Source organism: Aquila chrysaetos, chromosome 11, assembly GCF_900496995.4.
Source record: "Aquila chrysaetos chrysaetos chromosome 11, bAquChr1.4, whole genome shotgun sequence".
Taxonomy (NCBI): Eukaryota; Metazoa; Chordata; class Aves; order Accipitriformes; family Accipitridae; genus Aquila; species Aquila chrysaetos.
Genome location: NC_044014.1, coordinates 18,622,995 through 18,648,073, shown reverse-complemented (window position 1 = coordinate 18,648,073; position 25,079 = coordinate 18,622,995). Strand labels below are relative to the sequence as shown.

At 38.1% G+C, this 25,079-nt stretch overlaps 1 protein-coding gene across 6 annotated transcripts in view; it reads right to left on the bottom strand.

Moving 5' to 3' along the window:
* The window catches only part of EXOC6 (exocyst complex component 6), a 98,536-nt gene that overhangs the window by 7,536 nt on the left and 65,921 nt on the right, over positions 1-25,079 (bottom strand). For all 6 annotated transcript variants that reach the window (XM_041127106.1, XM_030029987.2, XM_030029988.2 and 3 more), the window contains one exon: positions 18,335-18,408. In XM_041127106.1, the coding sequence (XP_040983040.1) occupies positions 18,335-18,408 (74 nt within the window). The remainder of the gene's footprint in view (positions 1-18,334; positions 18,409-25,079) is intronic.

Here is a 25,079-nt window from a genome sequence, read left to right as displayed (position 1 = left end):
GACACCCTACAATACTTTGATTTTCTAACTTTTTGTTCATGTCTATGTATTTTCTAAATGCCTTTTATGTCTAACATTAGCTCTTTCTGCTCTAAACACCACTTGGAAAAAAAAAAGGTGTTTTTATATATATACACTTCTATAACAGGCTATAGTCATCTCCTACATTATACAGATAACACCGCTATTTTTAATTAGAAGACTTTTATTTTAAACACAACAATTTTGTTGTAAAATATTTTTTGGTTAAAAGATGTCCTACTTTAAGACCTTGATAGCTAATGGGTTTAGTTAACACAAAACATTACAATATTGATGCTACGGGGGCAAAAAAGTTCTTAAGACTTTAGGGACAGAATTCTGGTTTCAAATAGGGCACTTTGTTAAAGGATTTTCCAACATAATGAAGCTCAAGGCCTAGTTCCCTTTACAACTTGCACCTATTCTTCAACATCAGTACTCTTGCTTTTTCCCAATATTTAGGTGATATGGCCATGTTTGGACAGAAATTACTGGTAATCGTTGCTCAGTAAAGCTTTGTCTGATATTACCTAAAGTCCTGAGCAGCTCAGCCGTAGTCCTGTATTTAGGCCATCTTGTAATTATGTGAGAATCTTGGGCGCTGGGAACTGCTGGAATCGACCATCCGGCCCTTTCAATGCTGTTTGAGCCTCTTGTCACATCCTCAAATATCATACAGATGCCCTTTCCTTTTTACTTTTGGGCAACTGTCAGGAATAATCTCGGAAGAGAACACAAGTTTGGGAACTAGCTACGCACAGAGTCAACACAGCAACAGAGAGAAGGAGGAGACAAGGGCTTTGCTGAAGGAAACGGGGGCAGTGTCCATTAGACGCCACCAATTGTGTTGGTTATACTGCAAAAATCCTAACTGTAAATTATCGAGGTAGCTTGGTACAAGTTGGAGTGGTGCCATTATCTCTTCTGAAGTAGTAAGAGTGTCAGCAAATAGCTTTGGTTGGACAATAGGCACCAGTGATTCAGGAGCTGGAGATAAAAATGAGTTGTACACTTAATACCCTGCTTACCTTTCTGTGAAGTCAAATATTCCATCAAAAGAAAAGTAATTCTATTAACGTATCACTGTCAGTTATGTCCTTCTGGCCCACTCTCCTTGCTCACAAGCTGAATATATTTCTTATGCTAAGCAGTTTATTAACCCCTAATCACCCAGTTACTTCTGGACTTGATTGCATGTGTAATTACCTTTTGTCAGGTACAATTTGCCTGATAAACATGTCAGAACACTTGCTGCTTAGTCTGTTGAAACAGATAAATGCTGTCTTTCCACAGCCTTGGGGCATAATTAACAGGGAAAAAAAAGGCAGTTATAAAAACACACAGAAGCTGATTCAGTGAGGCAGGAGTTCACAGCATGTAGCCCGCCAAGGCCCATTGCCTGGCCCGCTATGCTTGCCTGAGCGCTTATTGAGTTCCAGCCTGCTGTGACAGGGCAACAGGGGCAGCCCTCAAAGACTGAGATTTAAAGTAGGTTTCCACGTGAACTTCAAAAAAGAGTGGGATGATGCCTGTTTGGAAAAAAAAAAAAAAAAAACCAAACCAAAAAACCCACAACAAAGTGAAGCAGCAGATGATGATATTGGTAGAGTCCCTGTCATCATTATGTATTATACGCTCAAGTAGACTCTCTGGGATGGGACCAGGAAGCAAAAAAATTAAAAGAAGGCAGAGAAAAAAAAATATCAGGAAAAGCAAACAGGGCAAGATTAAAAAAAAAAATAAAATCTTTGTGGCATTCTTGGGCTCAGCTTCTGATTTCTGCCCTGTAGTGTTTGCAGGTTATGTACCCACGCACTACAGGGAGTACAAAAAAAGAAATCCTTACCTGACCTCTGGATAACCCAAACAGGAGATTAGCCCATTTCCAAGCAAAGCAGGTTGTCACACTGTTAGGCCAATTGCTTCTATTGACACTTTGCATAAACATCTTACACAGGGTGATCAGAAAGGACTGTTATGCCATTAACGCTCTTTTTATTTTTTTATACCTAAGCCTTACAGAATAAAGGCCTTTCTGAGTAAGGGATAACAAAAGGGTCAAAAGGTCACAAACATTCTTTTAAGTAGGCAAAAATCAGGGAAGTTTAGATTCATCGAAAAGTGCAAATTGGAACTTTTTGCATCTTGCAACATTCCAGCATACTCAGCTTTTTCTAATTTCACTTCTAGCAAATTCATTAATCTACTTAATTATGCATTTTTACTTTTACTTTTAAATAGGAAGATGCTAAAGTCTTAGTTTTAGGAAATAGCACGCTGTCTAATCTTCTCAGCTAATCAGTAATCTAAACAGATTTAGACATTACCATTAAATCCTCATGAGGAACAGTGTGAAAATATATAGATTTTTTTCCTGAAGCAGTACGACTGAACAGTCTCTCATGTACAGTTTTCACCTATAATTTACACAGCATGGGGTTTGCACTGTGTACAGCAAAATAATCTATATTTTCCTTTGTTTTGTTTTTGCTTTGATCAGAGATGGAAACAATCTCCCTTTAATAGTATAAAAGCCACCTGCTGGGCATCGCAGACTACAGCTAATTGGTAAATTCTTTGAAATTTTGATATAATGGATTTTGACCTCTTTAATTAAAAAAATCCTGAAGCCTAGAATACTGGTGAACTCTTCTGGGAAATGAACAGTGCCAAGCATATACAACGGCAAGCTACACCCAATCTCTTTTCAGGAAAGAGCACAGAAGAGTAGAGAGAAATAACATTACAATTTTTTCCTTGAGGATGTGTGGCTTTTGACCCAGGAAAAAAAGCCCCGTGACTCTTGCTAGCTATGCATCATTTAAGTCATTAAGATAAAGGAATAGCAAATACATTAATATTTCAATTATTACTAATTTTATTGGGGTTTGAAGCTAAAAAACTCCAATGATGAAAGGGACTTTTCCATTTTAAACACAGTAAACTCACGAAAGCCTCTCACAAATGTCCCACTCCTCAACATTTCCCACCCCAAGGAGCTCACACTGTACCTACACACCTTATATTCAGAAGAACAAACGGGTTTGATGACCAAAGAGGAAGCCTGTCAACCAGAATCATTGCTGTTTCATAATTTCTGACATAACATTAACCTTTCAGGGGAGCTATAATCTCATCGGTTTGTGAACTCTGAGGCAGTACTGTCTTCCTTTTCTTAAAACACTTATTTATATTCTGCCCAGCATAATGGGACCATGGTCCATGACTGGGACTGATAAGCACTGCAATAACACAGCTACACAACAACGACACTTTCTTTTTAGTCCCTGTTTACGTTTTATGCACAAGTACACATGAATATATGTTACACAGGTACACACTTATGTCCAATGAATTAACAAAAAAACCCTGCATGAACATGAAGATACCCCTCCCATTAGTTCACCAAATGTTATCTCCCTGTTTATTAAAGCATGCACACCATGAAAGCACTTACTAGATTGGAACTAAAATGTGAAGGACCAGAATCAGAAATGGACAAAGACAAGTCTTGTTCACTCTAAGCATTTCCTGGTCGCAAAGCAACAACAGAAGTATTTAAAACATAGATATTTAAGTCCAGCTTACAAGGAAAAACGACAGAGTTTGCTAACTGTAGAATAACACCTTACCAACCAAACAGAATTACCACTTAATCAGTAGGTGTTTGTTATTGCTGACAAATATCTTGTTAGCCTGGTTAGCAAGTCTGCCTGCCACTTGCCAAAATATTTTGTTTTATTTACTCCTGGTGACTTATTTTGTGAATGTGGTGAATTTTAAAATCCCCCGCTGATCACATAACTGGAATAACACACACTGGTCTTGTATTTCAAAGTGTAAATTGATCTCTTGATCTGTTGAATGTCTCCCTATAGTTTATGCTACCTTTTTTCTGGATTGGTATAACAAATGCATTTTCAAAGTGATGTTACGGGGACTTAGCTATGCAATTCCCATTAGTGTCAATGGGGGTCGCAGGCTAAATTCCTAGGCAATGCTTTGAAAACTGAGCCCTGGATTTTCAAAGGAAGGATAGTTTGTGTGAGAAAGGTAGTGTCTTTCAGCTTTTAAGCCACTGCATTAAAACGTCTTTTTTTTTTTTTCTAAAGCACTATGCATTTAGAAATTGTGCCTAAATTGGCGACAGTTAAATGTTCACAAGAATGAAACAGTTTTCTATTTAAAGGCTTCCATCTGTTCCAAATTTATAAGTGAAAATCATATCTGTCACTATCTTGAATGTTGGGATACAATCTTTAACACATTCATAAGTGTACAATGTATAAACTCAGAGGTTATGACAACTGAACCATTGGGAATTGTTGTTACACTAAGAAAAATAAGAAGTTATTTGCATTCAAATAAATCCTTTACAACCTAAATTCTTCCAAAGGGCAGAATTCCTTCCTAAAATCTGGACCTTGAGGTACACTCTGAGAGATGCCTGGTCTTGTTATATTCATGAGCAAGCCCGAACACATTTTTTATTCTTTGGCACTTCAAACAAACTTAGACCTGCCTACAAAATAAAACACTTGCTGTTGAAGTCACGTGAACAAGCTTGTTGCTGTTACCATAACCAGAAAAACACTCACAATGTATAATTTTTATAAATCCTATTACAACTTCAAGCAGCCCAAGATGTAACATCTGAAGAAAGTCACTGAAAAATAGTCACTGAGGCAAATATAAATAGCTAGGCCCTATGTAATACACAATACAGCAACAAGTAATACCTCTTCAAAGATTTGTTTAATTACAGTGCAAATGTTTATTATGAAGTGTGTTGTTGTTCATCATTAAAGAATAAGCTGGACTGGTAGCAAAAGAACTGTCTTTTGAGTCTAGAAATAGGGAAGAGTTTGAAAAGCAGGAGCCTGGCAGACAGTCAGGCTCCAGAGGGCACGGGCTCGGGCCAAATTGCTCCTGTCAAGCCTGTTAGCCCGTACATGAAGTCCCTTTAGACAAAGCATAAAACTATGTCAATGGTAAAATTTGTGCGGACTAAAAATTGTGTATTATGCAATGGTCAGGTCATTCACCATTTTTTTTTTTTGTTTTTGAGCTTCTGACACCGAGGCGTACTTGCTCAAACAGCACGCAGGGGTGACAAGTGCAGCCCCCCAAAACAGGACATCTGCCTCTGACCTGAACAAGACTTTGAAAATACTATTTCAGCTGTTAAAATTATGAAGCATTTAATATAGCAGAGTTAAATTTAATCTGTCATTTTCATTTGGCTTCTAGTTTTTTTTAAACACAGGCTTGCCAGTAGTACTTAAACACTGACATTTACCAAAACCATTATTAACTGAAGAGGCAACTTTTACAGTTAAGTTTATTTAAACTTACATTTTCTATAAGCAGTTTTTTCAACTGCATGAGACTTATAACAGGCTTGCTTTAAACTATTTGCTTATCTATGAAATAATGCCATAAATAGCATGTTAAGGTAAGTTTCTTGGGGATTAAAACTGTATTGTTTGTCTGAATCCTTCCTGTAGAAACCCATTTGAGGTGTATCACTAAAAAGATGTATTCAAAAATTTCAAAATCTAATGTTAAAACCAGATTTTAACCACTTTCTGGGACTAATTTTAAAAATCATCTAACTTGGTGTAACTAGAATAAAATTTACACACAAAACACGTTCACTTCAACTTCCATACTGTGTTCTAGAATTGAACACTCTTGTCCCATCTGTTGTATTTAATATTTAGCAGTATCCATGTGAGTAACTCTAGATGCCTGCAGTCTCACCAGAGGTCAGCATATATACTATACCACGAAAAGTCATTATCTGATAAATGCTGTTATGAAGTAACTAATCCAAATTGTCCTTGTATACATGCACATCTAATCTATAAAGTCAGGCTGCTGTACCCTAGAACTAAACATCCGTAGTGGTCTGCCCAAGTATAATTACAACTCTAAGTTTAAATTTCAGTCCGATTACTTCTAGGAGCGAAGGAAGGAGTTTTAGATACATGGCCCTGGCGTGTGAATATAAACTGATGCCTACAGGAAGACAAGTAAGCATAGCACAGCTCCACAGCATCAGCCTTGTGCTCACAGGGGAGGCGAAGACTTCAGCTCTTTGTGTGAAGCTGCAGCTCACAGAACTGACCCAGGAAGGTGCCAACCTGGCCACAGGGAATTAGCGATTTGGTGATAGAATGGGATATTTCCTTCTCCTAGCCTTCTAGTTATTTCTTGTCATATTCTGACTTGGACCAAAACACCAGAGGAAATTGCATCTAAGAAAAATACTGAAATTACATTGTTACAGAGATTGAGGCTTCCAACCTAACAGGAGGATATACATCAGGTCTATAAGGTTTATGAGCATCTCTTGAATCTGCAGCGTTTGGTCACCACAGAGGCCCATGATCTCTAGTGTGCACTATGAAACACATCACTTCCAGTGAGGTAACCTGGGGTTCTACACCACGTAGGGGAAAATTGTTTCAACACAACAGTCTATTTTTTAATCTGTAACTTTTTGGTTTGGTTTATTTTTAAGATTTGTGTGGTTCTCAAAAAGCTGCAGATCTAAAATAAAAGAAAAATCACAGTCTCAGTGCTCCAGATTCTTCTCTTAGCTGGCCATCAAAGCCTTCAGCATTTTATATACAAAGTGTCTCTCTGAAAAGCCTCTGCAGGAAGCAGATACAAATATAGCAACTATTAAATAAAGTATCTCAGCTGATCTTGGGTGCCCAGTTAAAATACATTGAAAGACACTGAAATCTAAGACATAATAGGCCAGAAACCAGCATCATTTTGTTTGTATCCAGAAACAAAAATCCAATGCAATTCATAAGGCACAGACACTTACAGATGTGCTCATCATTAGTTTACTGTAAACAGAGTTATTTCTTCCAAAGTAGTGCATTCAGGGTATGGCTACATAACCACCCTTCATAGCAGATGAAGTTACATCCCCTAGGGAAAGCTATACTAGACCTGGGAACCACTGGACAAGGAATTCCACAATCAGTAGCTCAGGAATGTAAATATAGACAAGTTAAAAGCAAAGCCAAATTCACTAGACAAAAGTTTCATATTCTTTCCCGGATAACCTTTGCTTTCTTCTTCAGCTACTACAAGATGTTTGCTTCCACATTTATATCTATCAATTGACTTTAAAAATGTTTTAGCAAATACTACAGGCCGTATAAAATCCTGGTACTCATTTTTGTTTTTCTTGTCTAGATAACTTGGTTTAGCAAAGGCTTCTGAGCCCAGTAAGTTGCAGTAACAAGAAACCCAGAATTTATTTTTTGTTGTTTTTTTTGCAAATGATCTTTCTTCTCCTGCTGCTATGTTTGCAAACATATTAGTAAAAACCCTTTCTGCTTAATGTCAATAGTCCAATATTACTTCTTTTCTAAGAAACACATCTTCAATAAATTATTCTCCTTAGAAGCTGATCTCTTCCCTTTAGAATATGCCTTTTCTCCTCACTTCTCAGGTGACAGTATTTTCTTAAAATGTTTCATCTGAAAAATTATTTGTTACAATTGCTCTGAAGACAGAATAATTCCAAACTACATAATATGTCATTTGTAATAAATACTCTTCATATTTTAGCTCCAACAGATCCCAATATAGATGGAACTTTTGCTGAGTAATGATGGCACAATTCAGCCTCTAATGCCTCCTGCAATTTGAAAACCTCTTCCCCTGATTTTACTTGCCACTTTGAAATGTTATCCCTTTCTAGTGAGTAATCCTGTGCTAGATTCTTTTGCTTCTTAAACGAACATTATTCTCACCCTTTATTGACTGACCACATCTATTATCACATGTAAGCAGTGTTAATCCTCTAGTAATTAACACCCTTATTAAAGTAATTTTAACTCAAAGAAGTTTAAATCGCATTATTGGTTTTATTTAATTAAGCTATGGGGACTGTTTTACACTGTCATTTGAGTTTTCAGCTTGTGCCTTTTCAATCTACCAGTTACACAGGTTGCCCCCACCCCCCCCAGTTACCTGTGTATTTCTGTCTAGGAATTATTCAATATTATTCTGTTTCACTGTGAACTTTTTAAACTATCACCTATGTCAAAGGATGCAAGACTTAGACACTATACCGAACATATTACCATTCCCAAAACTATGATTTGGATGTGCATTTCAATGATATTATCAAATCTATCCTTCCACAGGGCTCAGTGTCTTGTCAGTGCTTAAAACGAAAGAGCCACTTTTAATGTCCTTCTCATATACCCTAACCAAGGGCAAAGATTTTTACTTAAACTTCAGACTGTCAAAAAGAAACGAGAATCTGAATGCACTGAGTTGTGCCACTTAGAGAGGCTGGCTCAGCACTTTTTCTGTTAATTTGAAAATAAGTCAGGTTTTAAAATTGCATTTTTCTTGTATGTGTCCACTACATGTTCCTTCCTATGGGAAAATATCTGATGGCCTATGTTCTCTTACGGATCTCAGGTAAGCTACTCAACTGACATGTTTGACACAGGGTCAAAAGATGAAAACTGTATTCTGGTTTAACTGCATCATGTTACACTGCTCACTCTGGAAGAGTTTGGGCTAATTGTGTGTCCTCCTAGAACGATTTCCTGGAGGCATGCCACTGAAGCTGGGAAAGCTTGCGTTCTCCTGGGAATAAGGCAATCTGATGGTTTCATGGACTTTATACACCATTAACTGTGTACTGAAAGTCCTTTCTTTCCTTTGGGTAAAAACACCTCTTCAAATTTCTACTGTTTAAAAAAGAACTGTTCTTAATAAGTCTCAGCATAAACAATGGACAATGATAAACATAGAAAGAAAAGGGTAAGAACAACAAAGTACATTTATAGACAGGAACTGAGTTTTTCTTTTTTTTTTTTTTTTTTGTCCTTCATCCCATATCTTTAAGTTCTTCTTTTCTCCCCATCATCTACTGCTTCCATCTACTTATCTTTTGACCTTTTTTTTTCCATTTCTTTGCACTTCTGTTCTTATTCATTCTTTTTTTTCTCCCACCATCACTCTTTCTATGATTGTGGGATCTTCTTAGTTGCACTGCTCTGTTGCTACTAATGCTCTAGAGAAAGTCCTCTCCAAGAGTTTTTCTTTAGGTTCTAAAACATAACTTATATGTGAATCTTCTATGCAAACTTTACTTGTTATTTCAATATTCTTTAAAACAGTGCAACTCGTAAGATGACAAATTGCTCCAAACCTGACACACCCGTAAGAGCCATGTATGTTAGCATGGTATAAGCCAATATGAAATAAAACTCCACCTAAGAACGTGCTGGTTCAGTCAAATTGTTTATAGTACAATTTCACATAACAGTATGAAATTCAGTAATTTCTTTTGCCACCTATTAGTATCTTTGTACTAACAGAAAGAAAATACGAGGGTTTCATCTCCCAGATTTCACTGACTGACTGGAGGCAGTCAGATAGTCTTTTTATTGTATTTCTGCAGTGCTAAAACACCCAGCTGAAGATCAGTGTCACATTATGGTACATATTGTACAAACACTTTTGAAGATATGATCTTTTTTTTCTAAGACACTATGATCCAAATGAATAAACATTCATTAACTACATTTCACTTACTCAAGTCCTTGCCATACTATGTCTATGCAGTTCCTTCCTTGTGTCATTATTGTACTGAAGCAGAGAACAATTCTTGTTTTCTTGTTATAAAAGATTACTTTGATTTTACTGGATTTTACACTTGCCCTATAGTGACTTCCAAAGAAGAGACAGACTAACTTTCTTTTTTACAGAAGAAACTAGGAAAAGGAAAAAAATGGAATATTCTGCCCGTTGTCTGTGATTGACAGATAATTTAGAGAAGGAATGGAACCTAAATATGTTGATTGATGCAACTGAAAAAATATTGAAGGCAAGTCTGTAGGGTTAAGGGGTTAGTTAGTGTTGCCCAATACATACTACAAACCAGCCATACTACCAGCTTAGTTAAGGCTGGAGGATGTAAGCAACCATGGGGCAGAAATTATTGAATATGCTAATGCAGCTACCAGTCCTATGGCTCCCTGATGGGAGACTAGGACTCATAAATTTTAAGAGAATACAAATAACAAGTAACTTGAAAGAAAACAATAATTTTCTTCTCTTGTGTTGTTCAATTACCAGTGCTCATTCAGTACTCATAGGAACGACATACCACCCACAGGATTCAGAGGAAGTCCTGTGGAGCTGGAGGCTCCAAAACTGAACTCCATTCATCAGCTCAGGGCTACAGAAAGGCCCAGACACAATGGTAGAGATCCTGCAGCAACTGGCTGTCAGCAGGAAGACAGCAGCTTGATATAATGTATTCACAAACTTCATGAAAGTCACGCACCCAAATCTTCCTTCCTTGCATTTACATCATTTCTTAAATGTCAAAGATAAAGGCAAGGATCAGATGGGGAGCAAAACTGTAGCACAAGAAAACTAGAGAGAGGCTTCATTCCACTTAATAACTTCCACTGAACGGGATGTGTATCAGTGACTCAAAGAAAGGCTAAGTAGGAGTTCACAAATGTAACAGGCATATGGATCAGTTTCTTCCAATTCCAGCAAGAGATTCATTAATTGAGAAATTATCTGAAAGTGAACCTTCTGAAACTTTTCTACCAAATGGTCCTTCTCCAGATAAAGCTTATTTAGTGCTTTCTCTCATAATGTCCTTGGAAATGACTGCTTCATAAATAGTCTCCCAGACATGTAGCATGCCAGTTACTGAAGAAATTTAGTATCTCGCCCAAGAAAACTGAAGCCGTTAGGTTCTGGCATTATGGACAGGTTATAATCAGGATATGCACTTCAACTACCAAGGATACAATTTTAGTGCCATTTAGGTCATGATCTTACATGAATTTCCTCTCTAACTATGGGATAAGCTTTCTTGAACAGAAAGGCTTTCCAGAGATACACAGTTTTCATCGTAAGGACAGCTCTAGGTTTTAAATGAATTGATTAACTATTTCTAAACCTTGTCTTGTGAAAATACTGATGACTAAGAAGAAGAGCTGAAAGCTGATTAAATGTGACAGTTAGTAGTATTCAGATAGGAACTCGGATATGTCCATCTAAATAGTCTTGACAGCAGCTTTTGCCTGCTTTTTTTTTTTTTTGTAATATCTGCTTTGATCAACCTCTCCAGTGAAACTTTTAGTAATTTCTGTGATGGTAGTATTTAGAAGCTGGAACTCCCCTTCACTACTCTAAGAAGTCAAGTGTTTCACCTGTACATGACATGTGAGATCAGTAAATGTTATTTCCTATCTCAATTCCAAAAATTATAAATTCACCTCCCCCCCCACCCCCCCAGCTTTTTCAACTAAGGCTCATGTTCTTATGCAAAGGCTGTTATCTGCAGGTCTCTAAGTCAAGCTGAGCCAGTGCTTCATGAGTTCTGTCATTTTCTAAATACACAGTACAGATTTCTTGTCAGCTCATCTAATTCTTGTGTATCTGGTTCGGGAAGTGGAGAACTAAGAGAACTGTATCCCTTAAATGGACTAGCTTAAAGAACAACACACAAATTATTTTCTTATTTTTGATAACTTCCATGGTTTAGGTACCTACAGCATTCTTTACTATCAATTAGGAGATGACATTCAGTTTAAGCATTACACCTTTCACAGCATAGTCTTTTGTGCACAGTCTACTATACTTTCCTCTGGAGAAACTGGTACAGTTTTTGCCAAAGGTAGAGTAGTGTATCTTGTAGTTAAATAGCCATATGTATATAATTTTAGTTAAGTAAGGCATTGACAGGGCTACTGAAAGTGAAGTAACAGCATTTGTACACCAAGTTTTTCAAACTTGTTTTCAGGTATGCACCCTCATTGTCAGTAAGCCAGGATCTAGAGCAAAACTTGGTAAGCTATCAGCATGTAATTTGCACTTCTCTGCTGAAAAGGGGGTGTTCAGATGTTGGACTGGATACAGTCTGTTTTGCACTGAATTTGATGAATGATTTAACATCCCAAAGAACATACATACACCTAATACCTGGCACATATACTTAGTTCCTGGCAGTTAACAGGGTAGGAATACCTACTGCCAGGAAATGACTGACTTGCCATCCTGCTTTAATTCTACAAATCCTTATCAAGATAGTGTATCCACAGCCATGCTTGTTTTCGACCCTCCGCTGCTAATTTCTGTGCATTTGTTTCCAACGCTTCCTAATTCTTACCAGCTGGCAGATATAAATCCCATCCCAGTAATGAGCTGGCCTGTTTCTGTGTACAGAGCACTGACTGAGCTCTTCCTCACAAATATCTATACACACAACTTGTGATCTGAGCCTACTGCAATTACCTACAGGCTTCACAGAATCTACTTGAAAGAGAGAAATCAAAAGTAAGGGATTCCATTGGGGAATATAAGTGCTTACAAACAAATTGTCATGTTTGTGTGAATAATTCCCATTTACTTTTAAGAATATAGTACACTGAAAAGACATTATGCAACCCCTGCAAGCCGGCTAACACACATTTAGCATGCAGTCATACTCAAATAACTGTGTCATTTTGAACACAGGTATACATATGCATGCTACTCCTGTATGATGCAAATACATGAGATATTGAGCCTTGAAGTGTCTCTGTTCTGCTCACAGCGTGCCTCAAGCCCTCCTGCTTTAGTGCAGAGTCAATTTATGGAGAAAGGGAAGGCCAGCAAGAACATTGCCTTCCTCTCCCCACAAAGTGAGGATCTATGGTCTGAAATCCAGAGAGGTGCAACTCCTGTTTTGTTGCTATCTGAAATCTGAGCTCCTTTCTTTAGCTGAAAAAGCAGCATTGCACTGAGAACTAGAGAACCACAAATCCCATTACATAGCACCCTGAGGCTGGGCTTCATGTTACAGATGTAACATGCTACTCTGCTTGTTCAGAGAAGCTGGGGAGTGCATAGTGGGGCGAAAGGGATCAGTAAGCATTGTGAAAGAGCTTCTGTGAAGATGAAAGTCTCAACAACCATTTCCCTCAGGAAGCAAAAGATGAAATATTCTATACTACTTGCTAATTAAAAATTCAAACTGTTGCCTTATGAAAGAGAGGATTACTTTTATCTTTAAACTCTGAAGTTTTTAAGACTTACTCCTAAACACACTGTTGGGGATTTCTCCCTCTTCAAATATCCTGATGTTTTTTCAGTTCAAGGCTCATTTCTGGAGTAGAGGCCAGGGGTGGGTGTACCCTACTAATTTCAAAGCCTAGGCACTGTGTGAGCTGGCAGCCTGTGAAGGAAGCCACAGCACACCTCTAGAGCCCTCGACCTCCAAGAGTCATGGTGGATAGGTTTGGCAACAGGCTGCAACTTATTCTCCGAGGTCTACTGTAGGGCTCAAGAGCATTCTCCACAGGGAACACAGATGGTGAGAGCTTCAGCATGCTGCATGTTGGGGGAATCAGGGACAAGCCAGAGCTGAATGTAGTTACTACCACAGGAAGTGAATTCAAATTAAACACTGCAAACAAAACAGTGGAGAAGACTGAGCTGTCAGCCTGCCTTTAGTGGCAGACATTCCCGTGGCTGGGATTGAAGCCCAGTGATCTGTTACACAGTTCCTACCTACAATGATTTACTTCTGAGTTTATCAGAATAACAGTATCACCTCTCCGTAATGAATGAGAAACAAAGAAGAAAGAGGAGGACTATATTAAGTACTACTAAGAATTTTCTTCTTCAAATGAACTTACATCTGTTGCATACAACACTACAGTTCAGAAGATTAGCAATATTTCTCACCAACAGTACACCAGAAAATGCATAACAAAGCAAATGGACAAGCAACCCAAGAAACTATCAATGTAATTTCCATTATGCTTTTGAAAGAAGAAAATGTATTGTACTTTTAAATATCAGGTATCAATTTTAGAAGGAATACATACGGTGTGTTATCAGTAACTTGAGCTCACAGAAGTGCTTATCCACATGCTTATTTACATAGATCATAAACAAAAGTCTGTCAAAAATGTATCTTCTAATGTTTCCACAGTACATTATTCTGTATATTAATCACATTGATTGCATTATGACTTTATGTCTAATTTATCTCTAATGTTAGCAAAACGTTAACAGAAATTGCTGAAAATCTTTGAGAATTTTCTCCTATACATATGCAGAATTCATGGAACTTGTCATTCACAGCCCTTGGTCTCCCAGACTGGGGGACACCACTATCAAACTGTAAACTCTATGTTACCATGTGGGTGGAGATACTGCTACGGTGCTTGCTCAACTCTGGGGTTACCAACAGCATATGATTATGTTCACTTGAGATGGCTGCCCCTGTTGCAGGACCAGCACTGACAGCAACTGGGGGATATTAACAATGGAGGATATGTACTTAAGTGCCAAAAGAACAGTTCTCCTCACCCCTGGCAAAATACAGAAATTCCACAATCATCCAGCTAGCTGAGTACTTGTCTGAGACCAGACAGTAGAGGAAGAAGGCCTGTTTGAAACTAAGCAGTGCTCATGGTGGAGAGAAACATTAGAAACAACTTGTGAAGTCAAAAGTGAAAAAAAGTCAAGCTACAGTTGCAGCTTAGGTTATAACTCTGCAGGCAACGATCTGACTTCACGAATAGGCATTTGTTACCACCCATTTGGTTAAGAATCAGGAAATTTGCCCTAGGACAGCAACTGTTGACCTCTCAGACTACCACGAGGTTATCGTTCCTGTCCACTACACACTACACTGGCTCTCCAAAGAATAATGCACAAATTGTAAGAATCAGGCCTTTTCCTCACGTATTTAAGTGTCCAGGACACCTAAGAAACTGCCTCACATTCCAGAACTGTAACCCTAGTCTTTAGGCACTAAAGAACAGATCATAACCAGGACAAAACTAATTCATGTTGGAGGCTGAGCTTCCTCACAGACTAAATCAAGTAGGATGAACTAAGACCTGTTTACTTTTGAAGGTTAACTCCAATTGACCTAGGATCTGAATTGGTAGCAAAATCCCCAAAGTTCAGTCAGCCTCACTTTGGGCCACTGGACTCTTTACCCAGGCTCCCTACATAGACAGTAGCAAGAGATTATCTTCAGAGAGTGATGCAAGTCACAGGAGAGCTGGGTCATCTTCACGAGATGCCAGAGACCAGTCTCTTTACAGCACATGCCACTTTGATAATCGCCTTGCTGAGCTGGCCTGTCCCTCAGTGACTTTAAGTAAGTGGGGTGAAAGGGTGCATGGAGGTATGACCTCAAGTCATACGCTAAGACAAGTGGCATGAGGCATGATACAATTACTGCAGCTGTACAGAACCATGAATCTATCCCAATTTTCTTAGCAGCTGCTTGCTGCTTGAGGAGCTGCTAAACTAGCTGGAGCTGCAAGTTTCTAGATGCTCATGGCCATGTGATTCTCTGTTAGTATGCACTATGTGTGATTAGCCAACCACACCAAGTCACCTCTGTAAGATGCTGAGATATTATGGTTATGGGAAGAGTACAAATATCTTTATTCACCAGAGTTTCTACAGATTACTAAGATCCTTAAGGAGCATGTTAAGTATGACAAGAGGATAAGAGGGGATAGCATAAGGAGGAAGAGGTGGCTCATCAAAGGCGACATTGGTAAGTGCCTGCCCATTCGTGATTCCTGGCCTCTTAGAGCTTCCTGCTACTAACTACTGTTCTCTTCTTAGAAGCAACTCTTTCTTGTGCCCACTGTTTCTGTTTGCTCTTCTACATCTGTGGAAGGAAGAAGGAAAGAAGTGCGCTTGCTGGGGACAACATACTGTCCATACATTGTCTCCAGGGAAAGATGGAAGATCAGGAACTCTTAGGATGAAAATACCTATGGCAATTCTTTTCAAAGCTGCTGCTCCACCCATGGTAATAATCCAAGTGTAGCTCTTCCCTCTCTGTCTTCCAAGCTGGCTCCTTGTAAGTGACTTTACTTCTTTAGTAAAATGTGCTACAATATTCTACTGCCCCATCCTCATTAATCTTACACATTGCCCTAGTACAACAGAGAGAGAGTAAGCTGTTGTTGAGATAACTGGCTTCCATTAGCAACCATGTGATTGGCAGGACGATAAAGTCTTTTCCCTTGCAGGTCAGCTGCTTTTTAAGAAGAGGGCAATCCTGCTGATCCATCTTTTAGCTACAGTCTCTCACTGAGTCCCAAATCTCCTGCCTTTTAGCTTTGATACGGTTCAAGCTTTCCCCCTTGTATCAGCCCCTACCTGTCATCAGCTCCTCTGTACCAAACAGCCAATATCAGGAGTTTGACCTCAGGGCACAGTCCGGGTGGGCAGGTAAAACCTGACCACTGGACCTACTTCCTTATCTTTCATATCCTGCAATTCATGAAGAAGTATCAAATTCAAACTAAAAACCAGAAGCCTGACCTTTTATAAGAACTTTCTGAAAAAGGCTCTGTTGCCTTTCTAAGTATTCTTGAAAAGAACTGTCATCCACTCTATTAAGATAGAAATGGATCACAAATAAGGAAGAGAGGGAAAAGACTGCAAATCCTTACTAAATGGTAAACATTTTTGATGTGTGCTTGCAATACCTTTTGGTGAGGCACACAAAATATAGTAAAAAACAAACCAAAACAAATATACTAGAACTGTTCTACATCTACAAGCTCCAGTTGCAGCCCAGTAAAGAGAGTTGCCCAGACTGTTGCTGTTTATAAAATATCTGAAATCAATTAGATTCCTGTGGCATACAAAGCACCCTCTATAAAGTGTTACTTGCATCAGGAGATTTCTAAACATAAGTTGCTAACATAAACTGAGAGCTATCACAAGCACTATAATCCCTATTTATGTGACATGCTCGAGGGTTGGTGTTTAAAACATACAAAAATATTTATTTCCTGTAGCAAGTATGTACACACCCTGCCCTCCTGCATAGCTGGAAATGACGTTTTCCCTTGAAACAAACACAGGGTCTGCAAGGATTTATACCACTTAGGTGGATGACAGAAATGGTGCCAAAATCTCTCAACATCCTTTCCCTTCAACTAAACTGACTTAGTACAAATTGGAAGGTGTTTAGTCACTTCTAACACTGATAATAAAAGGAGAATAAAAAAGATTCCAAAAGAGGAAGGCTGCTAGTCAAGGCAAGACTTGTGGTATTTGAAGTCTGGCAGAGTACATCTTTACATACTGAATTCTGGAACTCCTAATGTAGAACTATCACATGAACAGATCTTATGGCCATGATCTATATCCTCCTCATGTAGTCCACGCTTATCCCATTGTAGATATTTTTCATTGTTATATTACTGTAAGAATGTAACAGACAATTCTATCTTTGAACTTTTTCATTTAAAAAGACACTTTAATTATGTCCTTCCTAACTATTAGGAGAAACTGGAATACTTTTGCCTCACGAATTTTCCCTTCTGAAACGCCTTTTCATAACCTTGCTGTGAAAAACCTACTAAACTATTAAAAGCAAAAATATTCTTACTATATAGATAATTTGGTATGGAATTCTTTCTACATTTCTCTTCTTTTCTGATGACTTTGACAGGTTCATAATGGTGCTGAAAGATATCACCAACATCTGCAGAAAGCTAAAGACCCTCCATGTGCAGTTACTGATTCATTTCACTATTTAAATGACACTTATACTCGCCATTTTGTGAAGTAATAAATCCTTTCTAAAAGCTTACTTCAAGTATGAAAAGGTTTTGAAAATTAATTGCTATGGGTGGATATAGTGTCAGAATTTACAGAGAGCAGGGAATAGAAGTAACTACATGAAATTAAAGTAAGTAGATTTTAGTCTGGAAAAACCTTCCTTTTGGCAAGAACTGTGGAAAAGTGCTTCCAATATTAGGGCATTTAAAATTAAATTTGATATAGAATAAACATCAGCCAGTTGGAATAAAGCTGCTTTCTAACAGTTTAAAAGAATTCTATGTAACAAATTAAGGAAAGGAAATGCTAAATAATACCATGCCCGATTCTGCTCTCCAGGGAGTAGTTTTGTAGACAGGAGCAATTGCTCAGAATGGAATCAGGCCAGCACACACCAGGGTAACATGTACACTCTTGCAAAAAGGCATCACAGGATCTTTACAAAATCATCAGGACCAAAATTCAGTCTCATATCCATGTAACAGTACCACCAGTAGCACAGTGCCCCCTAACAACACATTGGAGGAACAGTTTTATGCTAAATTACAGGGAATAGTGCCACTAATAACACTTCAAATAACCGCTTTTCAAAACTAATTACATGGGAATGCAAAAACATGAAAGGTTCTTGAATTTAATAACTTCAGCAATGGTCAAAAGGGGAAATTAGTAGGATAAAAAACAACAACTAGTGTCTTACTTGTCTGAGGTCGATGAAAGCTAACTGCAGGGTGTCTCCCTGGAATCCTGGCACAGGCTCAGAACTAGCAAACACTGCAAAGAAAGGTTAAAAATATTATGGATGTAGATTTTTTAAAATCTAACAGAAAATCAAGCTCTATGCAATATAAATGCTAGCTAGCATTAAAATGAAACTGGTTTGATAGAAATAGATTAAACTAATAACTCACAGTGATTAAAAACAAACAAACCAACAACTTTCCCATCATTTTTCCAATAATCCCAAAGAACAATACCTTTAGGAGTATTATTAGGAATTTTGCTTAAAATTCTAACCCAGTAATAATGCTACAACCACAGAAACCAACATCTTTTTTTGGCCTGAGGTGAATGATTACTGAAGAATTTAGAAATAATACCAATTCCATGGCTGTCAACAGATTTTCAAACATCTGCTTTTGTTACAGCATCCATGCTATAAAAAACCCACCTCTAGCCAAACAGCAATAACAGACAAACACTAAGGTGGGAGTTAGTTTAATGTGTGGATGACAGGTGGAAAGCTCTACGTGCCAGTCAGAGCAGAGCCGAAATGCCTGTTCATGCCTTTTAGCCAGCTTATCAATAATGAACAACTGCTGGTTTTGAACCCAAAAACAGGCTGTCAAAATTGGAAGGCAAAACTATATTCAAAATACAAAAAATGGCAACACTTATGGTAATGAAAGAAAGTCAGCTGTTTGTTTAAATTCGGAAACCATCAATAATTGTCAAACTTAAATATAAATATACTTTTTGTTGTTCTTATCCCAGTCCCATGTTAATAACAAAGACACTTGCAGAAGCACCCACTGCCTCACATCCCCACTCAAGTTAGACATCTTACTTCAAAAGAGCTTAAGAGAATTTTTCTAACGCTCTTCAGTTAGAGCTCTTAACAAAACAAAGTAGATATTACTGTAATAGTTTAGAGAGGTATCATCTGAGTCAGTGATAGGTAACATTTTTTTCCAAGTTTGAGAAACGGGTCATTCAATGGTAGAGGAAACAGAACGTATGTATCCAAAAAATTTCCAGATCCAGTGCTCAACTCTACTGTGCCACATGGACTCCTACTAACATTTAAAAGTAATATGAAATCCTTAATAGATTTTTTTTTTTTAATGACTAGCTAGAAAATTTGGATCATCAAGTGAAAGTAACATCCAGAAAGACATTGGTGTCTGAGCTAACATGATGGTAAAATAACGGGCTTAATCATTTACTTCTGAACGTATGGTTTCAACTTAAAGCAGACTAATGAATTCAGGTAGACTATTCACAAGTCTAAAAATTATTATATGGAATGCAATTGTAAATGAAAATAATAAAGATTCCTACTTAAGTGGTACAAGAAGTTACCAAGACCATCTCAGAATATCTAAGAATAGCTTAGTAATAGATGACTATAGTAGCAGAGTAGCAGCTTTACCAGTAGAGGTAGAATTTATTACTTGTATTACAGTAGTGCAAAAATTTTTATGGACGGTCATGTAATAGGAGAATGAATTAAACTGGAATATGACTTGATTCTTCATCAGCTAAAGGAATAAAAAATACCAATCAAACACCCTAGGGAGAACACTGTAATGTCACAGACAAGTATTCCTAACAGTTGGCAAATGCTCACTGATTACTGTATTCAAGTCTGAATTCTAAACTGTCTGGGTTTCCTACTTCATATGAAACACCAACTTTCTAGGGGAGTTTTCAGGGAGTTTCAATCTACCATAAAGATGCTTTTCAAATAAAAAAGAAGAAAGATAAAAAACAGTAGAAAAAGCATATCCTAACCCCAGCATTTTATAGAGAGAGTTTGCTTAATAATAAACTCTTTAAAAGCAGCAAAGAGAAAACAGTTTGTACAACCACCAACCTGCAGAAGAACAAAAGGATCTCCAGGCCTATGAAAGCACCCTTCTGAAAACCCTAGGCTGAAGAGTTGGGTGTCTCCATGGCTGTCTTCTGCAGGTATTTCACGGCCACTGGGACCACCCTTTCTTCAAGGACAGACAGGCCTATGATGCTGACCCCTGTGGTCAGCCAAACACAGCGTTTAAAATGGGAACACCATACTATAGCAGGGAATTCTTAGCAACGCCCCATAGCAAACAGCTAAAAAGAGATACAGAGGTTGTCAGCTATGGCAGCACACTAACAAGGAGGATGGTCAGAAGGGGTCTTTTCTATATCCCCTAAACAAGGAAGGAGAACCTGTCCTATTCTTGAAAGATAAGGCCCATCTGTATCTGATCCTGTATAACTGTCCGTTCATACACAGTACGCTGAGACCAGCTTCCCCCACTAGAACCTGAGCTCCTCCAGCCACTCTACAATGGTAGCACTGGGAGAAGGAAACTTTATGGCAAAGGAGTGGCTACAGAACTCAAAAGTGAACATAACTGAAAAGTGTGACCTGCCGCAAAACTTTTCAGTTAGCTACTGGCACTTTATACTTCAGGAGGTACCTTCCTATAGTGGGATAATTTTACTTGCCACACGGCAAATATTTGCATCCTTTCTGCAGCTCATCAGGCTAAGGTAGTTTGGAATTTATCCTAATGCATTAAATAACGCAGTATGATTTAGTTTCTCTACATAGTGCCTACTACCATTGCAGCTATAGAACAAGAAGCACAAAAGGTACCAAACTTAATTATTGTATAAGCTTTGTTCTCTAACTACAATTTTATATTATGAATGAATTTACAACACCAGGGACACCCATTAGAGCACAAGCATTTATTTTCACATTTGGGTCATTTTTGACAGGTGACTACAGTAGAATTTGTTTCATTATTACAATTTCATTAGTTCAAAGGGCAAAAAGATAATCTACTTATGGTAACAGTCCGACAGTTCCCCCTCCGCCCTCAGCTCAGGGCTTTTAAGTTTTGTTAACAATTTTTCAAAGCTAATTAAATATTTTCTGCTGCACAGCGTTTTAGGAAGATGTTATAAGAACAGGATTAACATTCTTAATGTCTTTGTCCTAAGGGTTCTTTTCCAGATAGTAATGAAACATTGTCATATATACATCTTTTAAAATATCTACCCCCTACATTCATTTTAGGCTTAAAGAGGATTTGGAGGGGTAGAGGGCTGGTTGGTTGGTTGGTTGGTTGTTTTAGTGTGCATAAAAGTGTTCAGGAATTTTATAATATATGAGAATGAAATGCAAAGGTCACCATTAAACTGTCACATATAGGGGCAAACAACTGGCTGCTTAGCAGTTTGAATCAGAAACTTCAATGGTTTGGGAAAAATAAGCTGAAAATATGCATTACATGAATCTGGTATTCACAAGGTTTTTGTTAACATCTTCTTTCCCTGCACTTTGCTGATACTGTGTAGACCTTTTCTGTGTATATAGAACAGGATCTTTGCCACAATGTGTGCCCACAATATGTATAAACTCAAGGTGCTTCCTACAACAGCCAGTTTGGGAATTTACAGGAGGTAGGATCTAATGAAAAAAGTATGTAATAATAGAAAAACAGGCTGAGAGGTAACACATACATGAGAATGGTAAATTTAAATATTGTAAAGATGACTTCAGTTCATTTTCTTTTTAATACTTTGCTTTGATCTTTTAATTACATTCTGTATTCAGGATATATGTGAATTGATATATATATGTTAATGGATACCTTATGAAAAAGGCTGTGTCTGCTAAAATGGAGTTTAAGACATCTTTAACTGTAAATTGTACTGAACTTCTATGCACTTCTAGGTTTATTAACAGGTCTCTTCATTTTATTCTCTGAATGTTTTAGCCATCATCTGGTTGTGCCTCTCTGTCGGTCTGGGAATTCAGTACCTAATTCCTGACAAGTACTTCCGCTGCTCAATGGCAGAAATTAAAATCAGAGTCCAGACTTTGGATCAAAAGCTAAATTAGGATAGCTTTACTTCAGCCTTATCACACTGATTCACAGGCAGGACAGCAAAGCTACAAATGTATTTTTAAAGGAAGAGTGGAGAATCAGGTGACTATCTCAGCAGCCCTCAGCCACTTTGCAGCCCTGTTGGATGCTCCAGCTGTTCAAACATGCCTGGAGGGGAGCCTCGCTGAGGGAGCTGCCAGCTGGCCGGGCAGCAGCCCCCAGCCCTGCCCCCAGCACCAGCAAGATCTCGCTGCTTCCCCTCACTCCCATGCTGCCATATGTGACCAGCAGATGAAGGATGGTCTCAAGTGAGTTACGTTAACCTGACTTCCCAGATGGGAGAGGAGGCAGGTAAAGTGAGGGGCCTTCAGAAGAGAATATAGTGCCTTTTCATGAAAAAAACAGGATTTGGGTTCCTCAGCTTCTGGTACGCCCACCTGGAGATTACCTTCATGTACGCTCAACAGAGAGCACTTGGGTCACGATCTCTCTTGCTCTTGGATACTGCAGCTCTCCACACAGTGGGTGACAAAGGGGGGACTGGCAGGAAGCCCTATGTAGGGCTTGTTAAGAAGGTATACTGCATCCTGCTTTGCGCTAATTCTCTGCTAACCCATGCTTATTTATAGGCAGGACCCAAAACGTTTTCATCCTTGCACAGATTCCTGTCTGGGTGAAGAAGGATGCCCACTGAACCATACCTCCTTCTGCCAATTAATCCTGTCTCACAATTCACTTATGTTAAAACACAGAAATTATAAAAATTACATTTAACTCTTCCAGCAACTTGAATTTCTGACAAGTTCTAATTCCTTAACAAAAAGCTGATGTAAGGTATCTAGATCTCAGTTGTGTCTCTGAAAAGCTCATTTTCTATTATGTATACCTTGCTTCTCAAAGTGAGATACAGCAACCCACATTTGAATTTCATCTTTAAGAAACAGCAAATGCCTCCCCTCCCCAACCCATTTCCCTCCTCAGGGCACTGAAATGTAATGTCCAAGCACAAGACTATTCTTTGGGTTTTATTCAATGGGATCTAGTACGTTCTATTTTTCTGAATACTGTTGTAAGAACCCCAATCATCCTAGTGGAAGATCACCACTGAGAAAGAATGGTGTAAAATACAGAGGTAAAAACACTGCTCTAGGTTATAAAATATGTAGAGAGAGTGGAGAAACACTTCAATTAGAAGAGGACAAACTGAAAGCTTTTGGAATGTTTGGAAGGAAAACAAAAAACTTATTAGAAGCAGAGCAAGATGATCGTAACTTTTTTTTGTTTTAAATAAATCATCAGAGAAGACCACCTGACACCCCTACTATTCTTGAGCAAAAGTACTAGATACTTCCAGATTTTCTGCTCTGCTTTTCAAAGTTAGGTACTTTGCATAGAAATGCAGCGCAGGATAATGAAATCCCATAATTCACCACAAAATCACCTCCTTCCCTTCCACCTTCCTTTCTTGGAAGTCCACTTACCATTCTACCTATTTGCTGGGACTAAGAACTTCAGCACTTACTGACTTTAATAGATTGCTGCTCATTAACAGATTCTTGGGTTGTTGGTTGGACTGTTGATTGCTTTTTAATGGAAAAGAAAAAAATCTGCCAAGTAATCACATTTTCCTGCTTTTATTTAGATCTCCTCCAGTTCATATTAGAAAGAATAAAAATGTAATGTTAAAGATCAGAATAAATATCTAGAATATTGCCAAGAATTTTAAAAAATATATCTTCAGATATTCATAACTTTCTACATCTCACGTAACTCCTTAGTTCAAAATGTGTCTGCGTATACTCCACTGTGCCTGTAAGTAAAATGTCAAACCTGTGTATGCAATACAGTAGGAAACTACTCAACAGTTGTGAATTATTTGCACACTCTAAGCACTAATTGAAATGTCACTGTCGTATCCATTAATCCCAAAGTGTCAAAGAATAAAGCTGGGGGAGGGTGATGAGCAAGAACATAAATCACAGGCATCACAGTGAAGCCTGGAATGTGCCTGTGATGGACCTTATGAATGAAACCACAACAGCAAAGAAGTCTAGGCAAAATCTTGTGTCGATCCCTTATTCCACAGATTGTAAGATGTCATTTGTTGCAACATACTATTCTGGCAAGCTTCCATAATTATATTTAAACTACTCAAAGCGCTTCTGTGGAAAACCAATTTTTTTCTAAGGTGCTTTAAAAGTTTTGCAGAAAGGAAGAATTAAAGTTTACTCTATTTGCATCTGTACAGCCCATGCGAGAAGTTACGCAATGGTGGGAAGAATGCATTTTTCAGTCTAAGTTACTAGTTTTCTGAAACTTTCTCATTTTGGCCCAAGGTTTCCCATGTCCCATCCATGCCATATGCTCAGTATAAAAGCTACATATAACAAAACACGTTGTCTTAAGGTTATAATTCAATCTTAAAATAATGAATTTTTTATTTAATCTAACATGATAACCTCTACTAACATCTCTTCACTGATTGAAATTTCCACTGTGCAGCAACCAAGGATAGTAGAAAGAGTGGTAATAGAAATTAGGATGGTACATAACAGGGCAGAGGATGAGAAGAAAAAGGTCTGAGAACAACTCAGAGACAGACGACAGCTGGACTCGTTGGGACTTCTCATTACTTTGCTGTAAACATACTGTTCATACTGTGAAAGTCACCTGCAAGGCATGCATTTTATCCCCTGTACTACTAGAAATCCCTGAGTGAAACAGTGAATTGATTAATCTATAAAAGTAGTGAAGTACTGTGTTGTTCACAGATGGTATTTTAAATATGAGAAACAGAATAATACTGTAGTGGGCAAGCTTTCTTCACTGTTACACTAT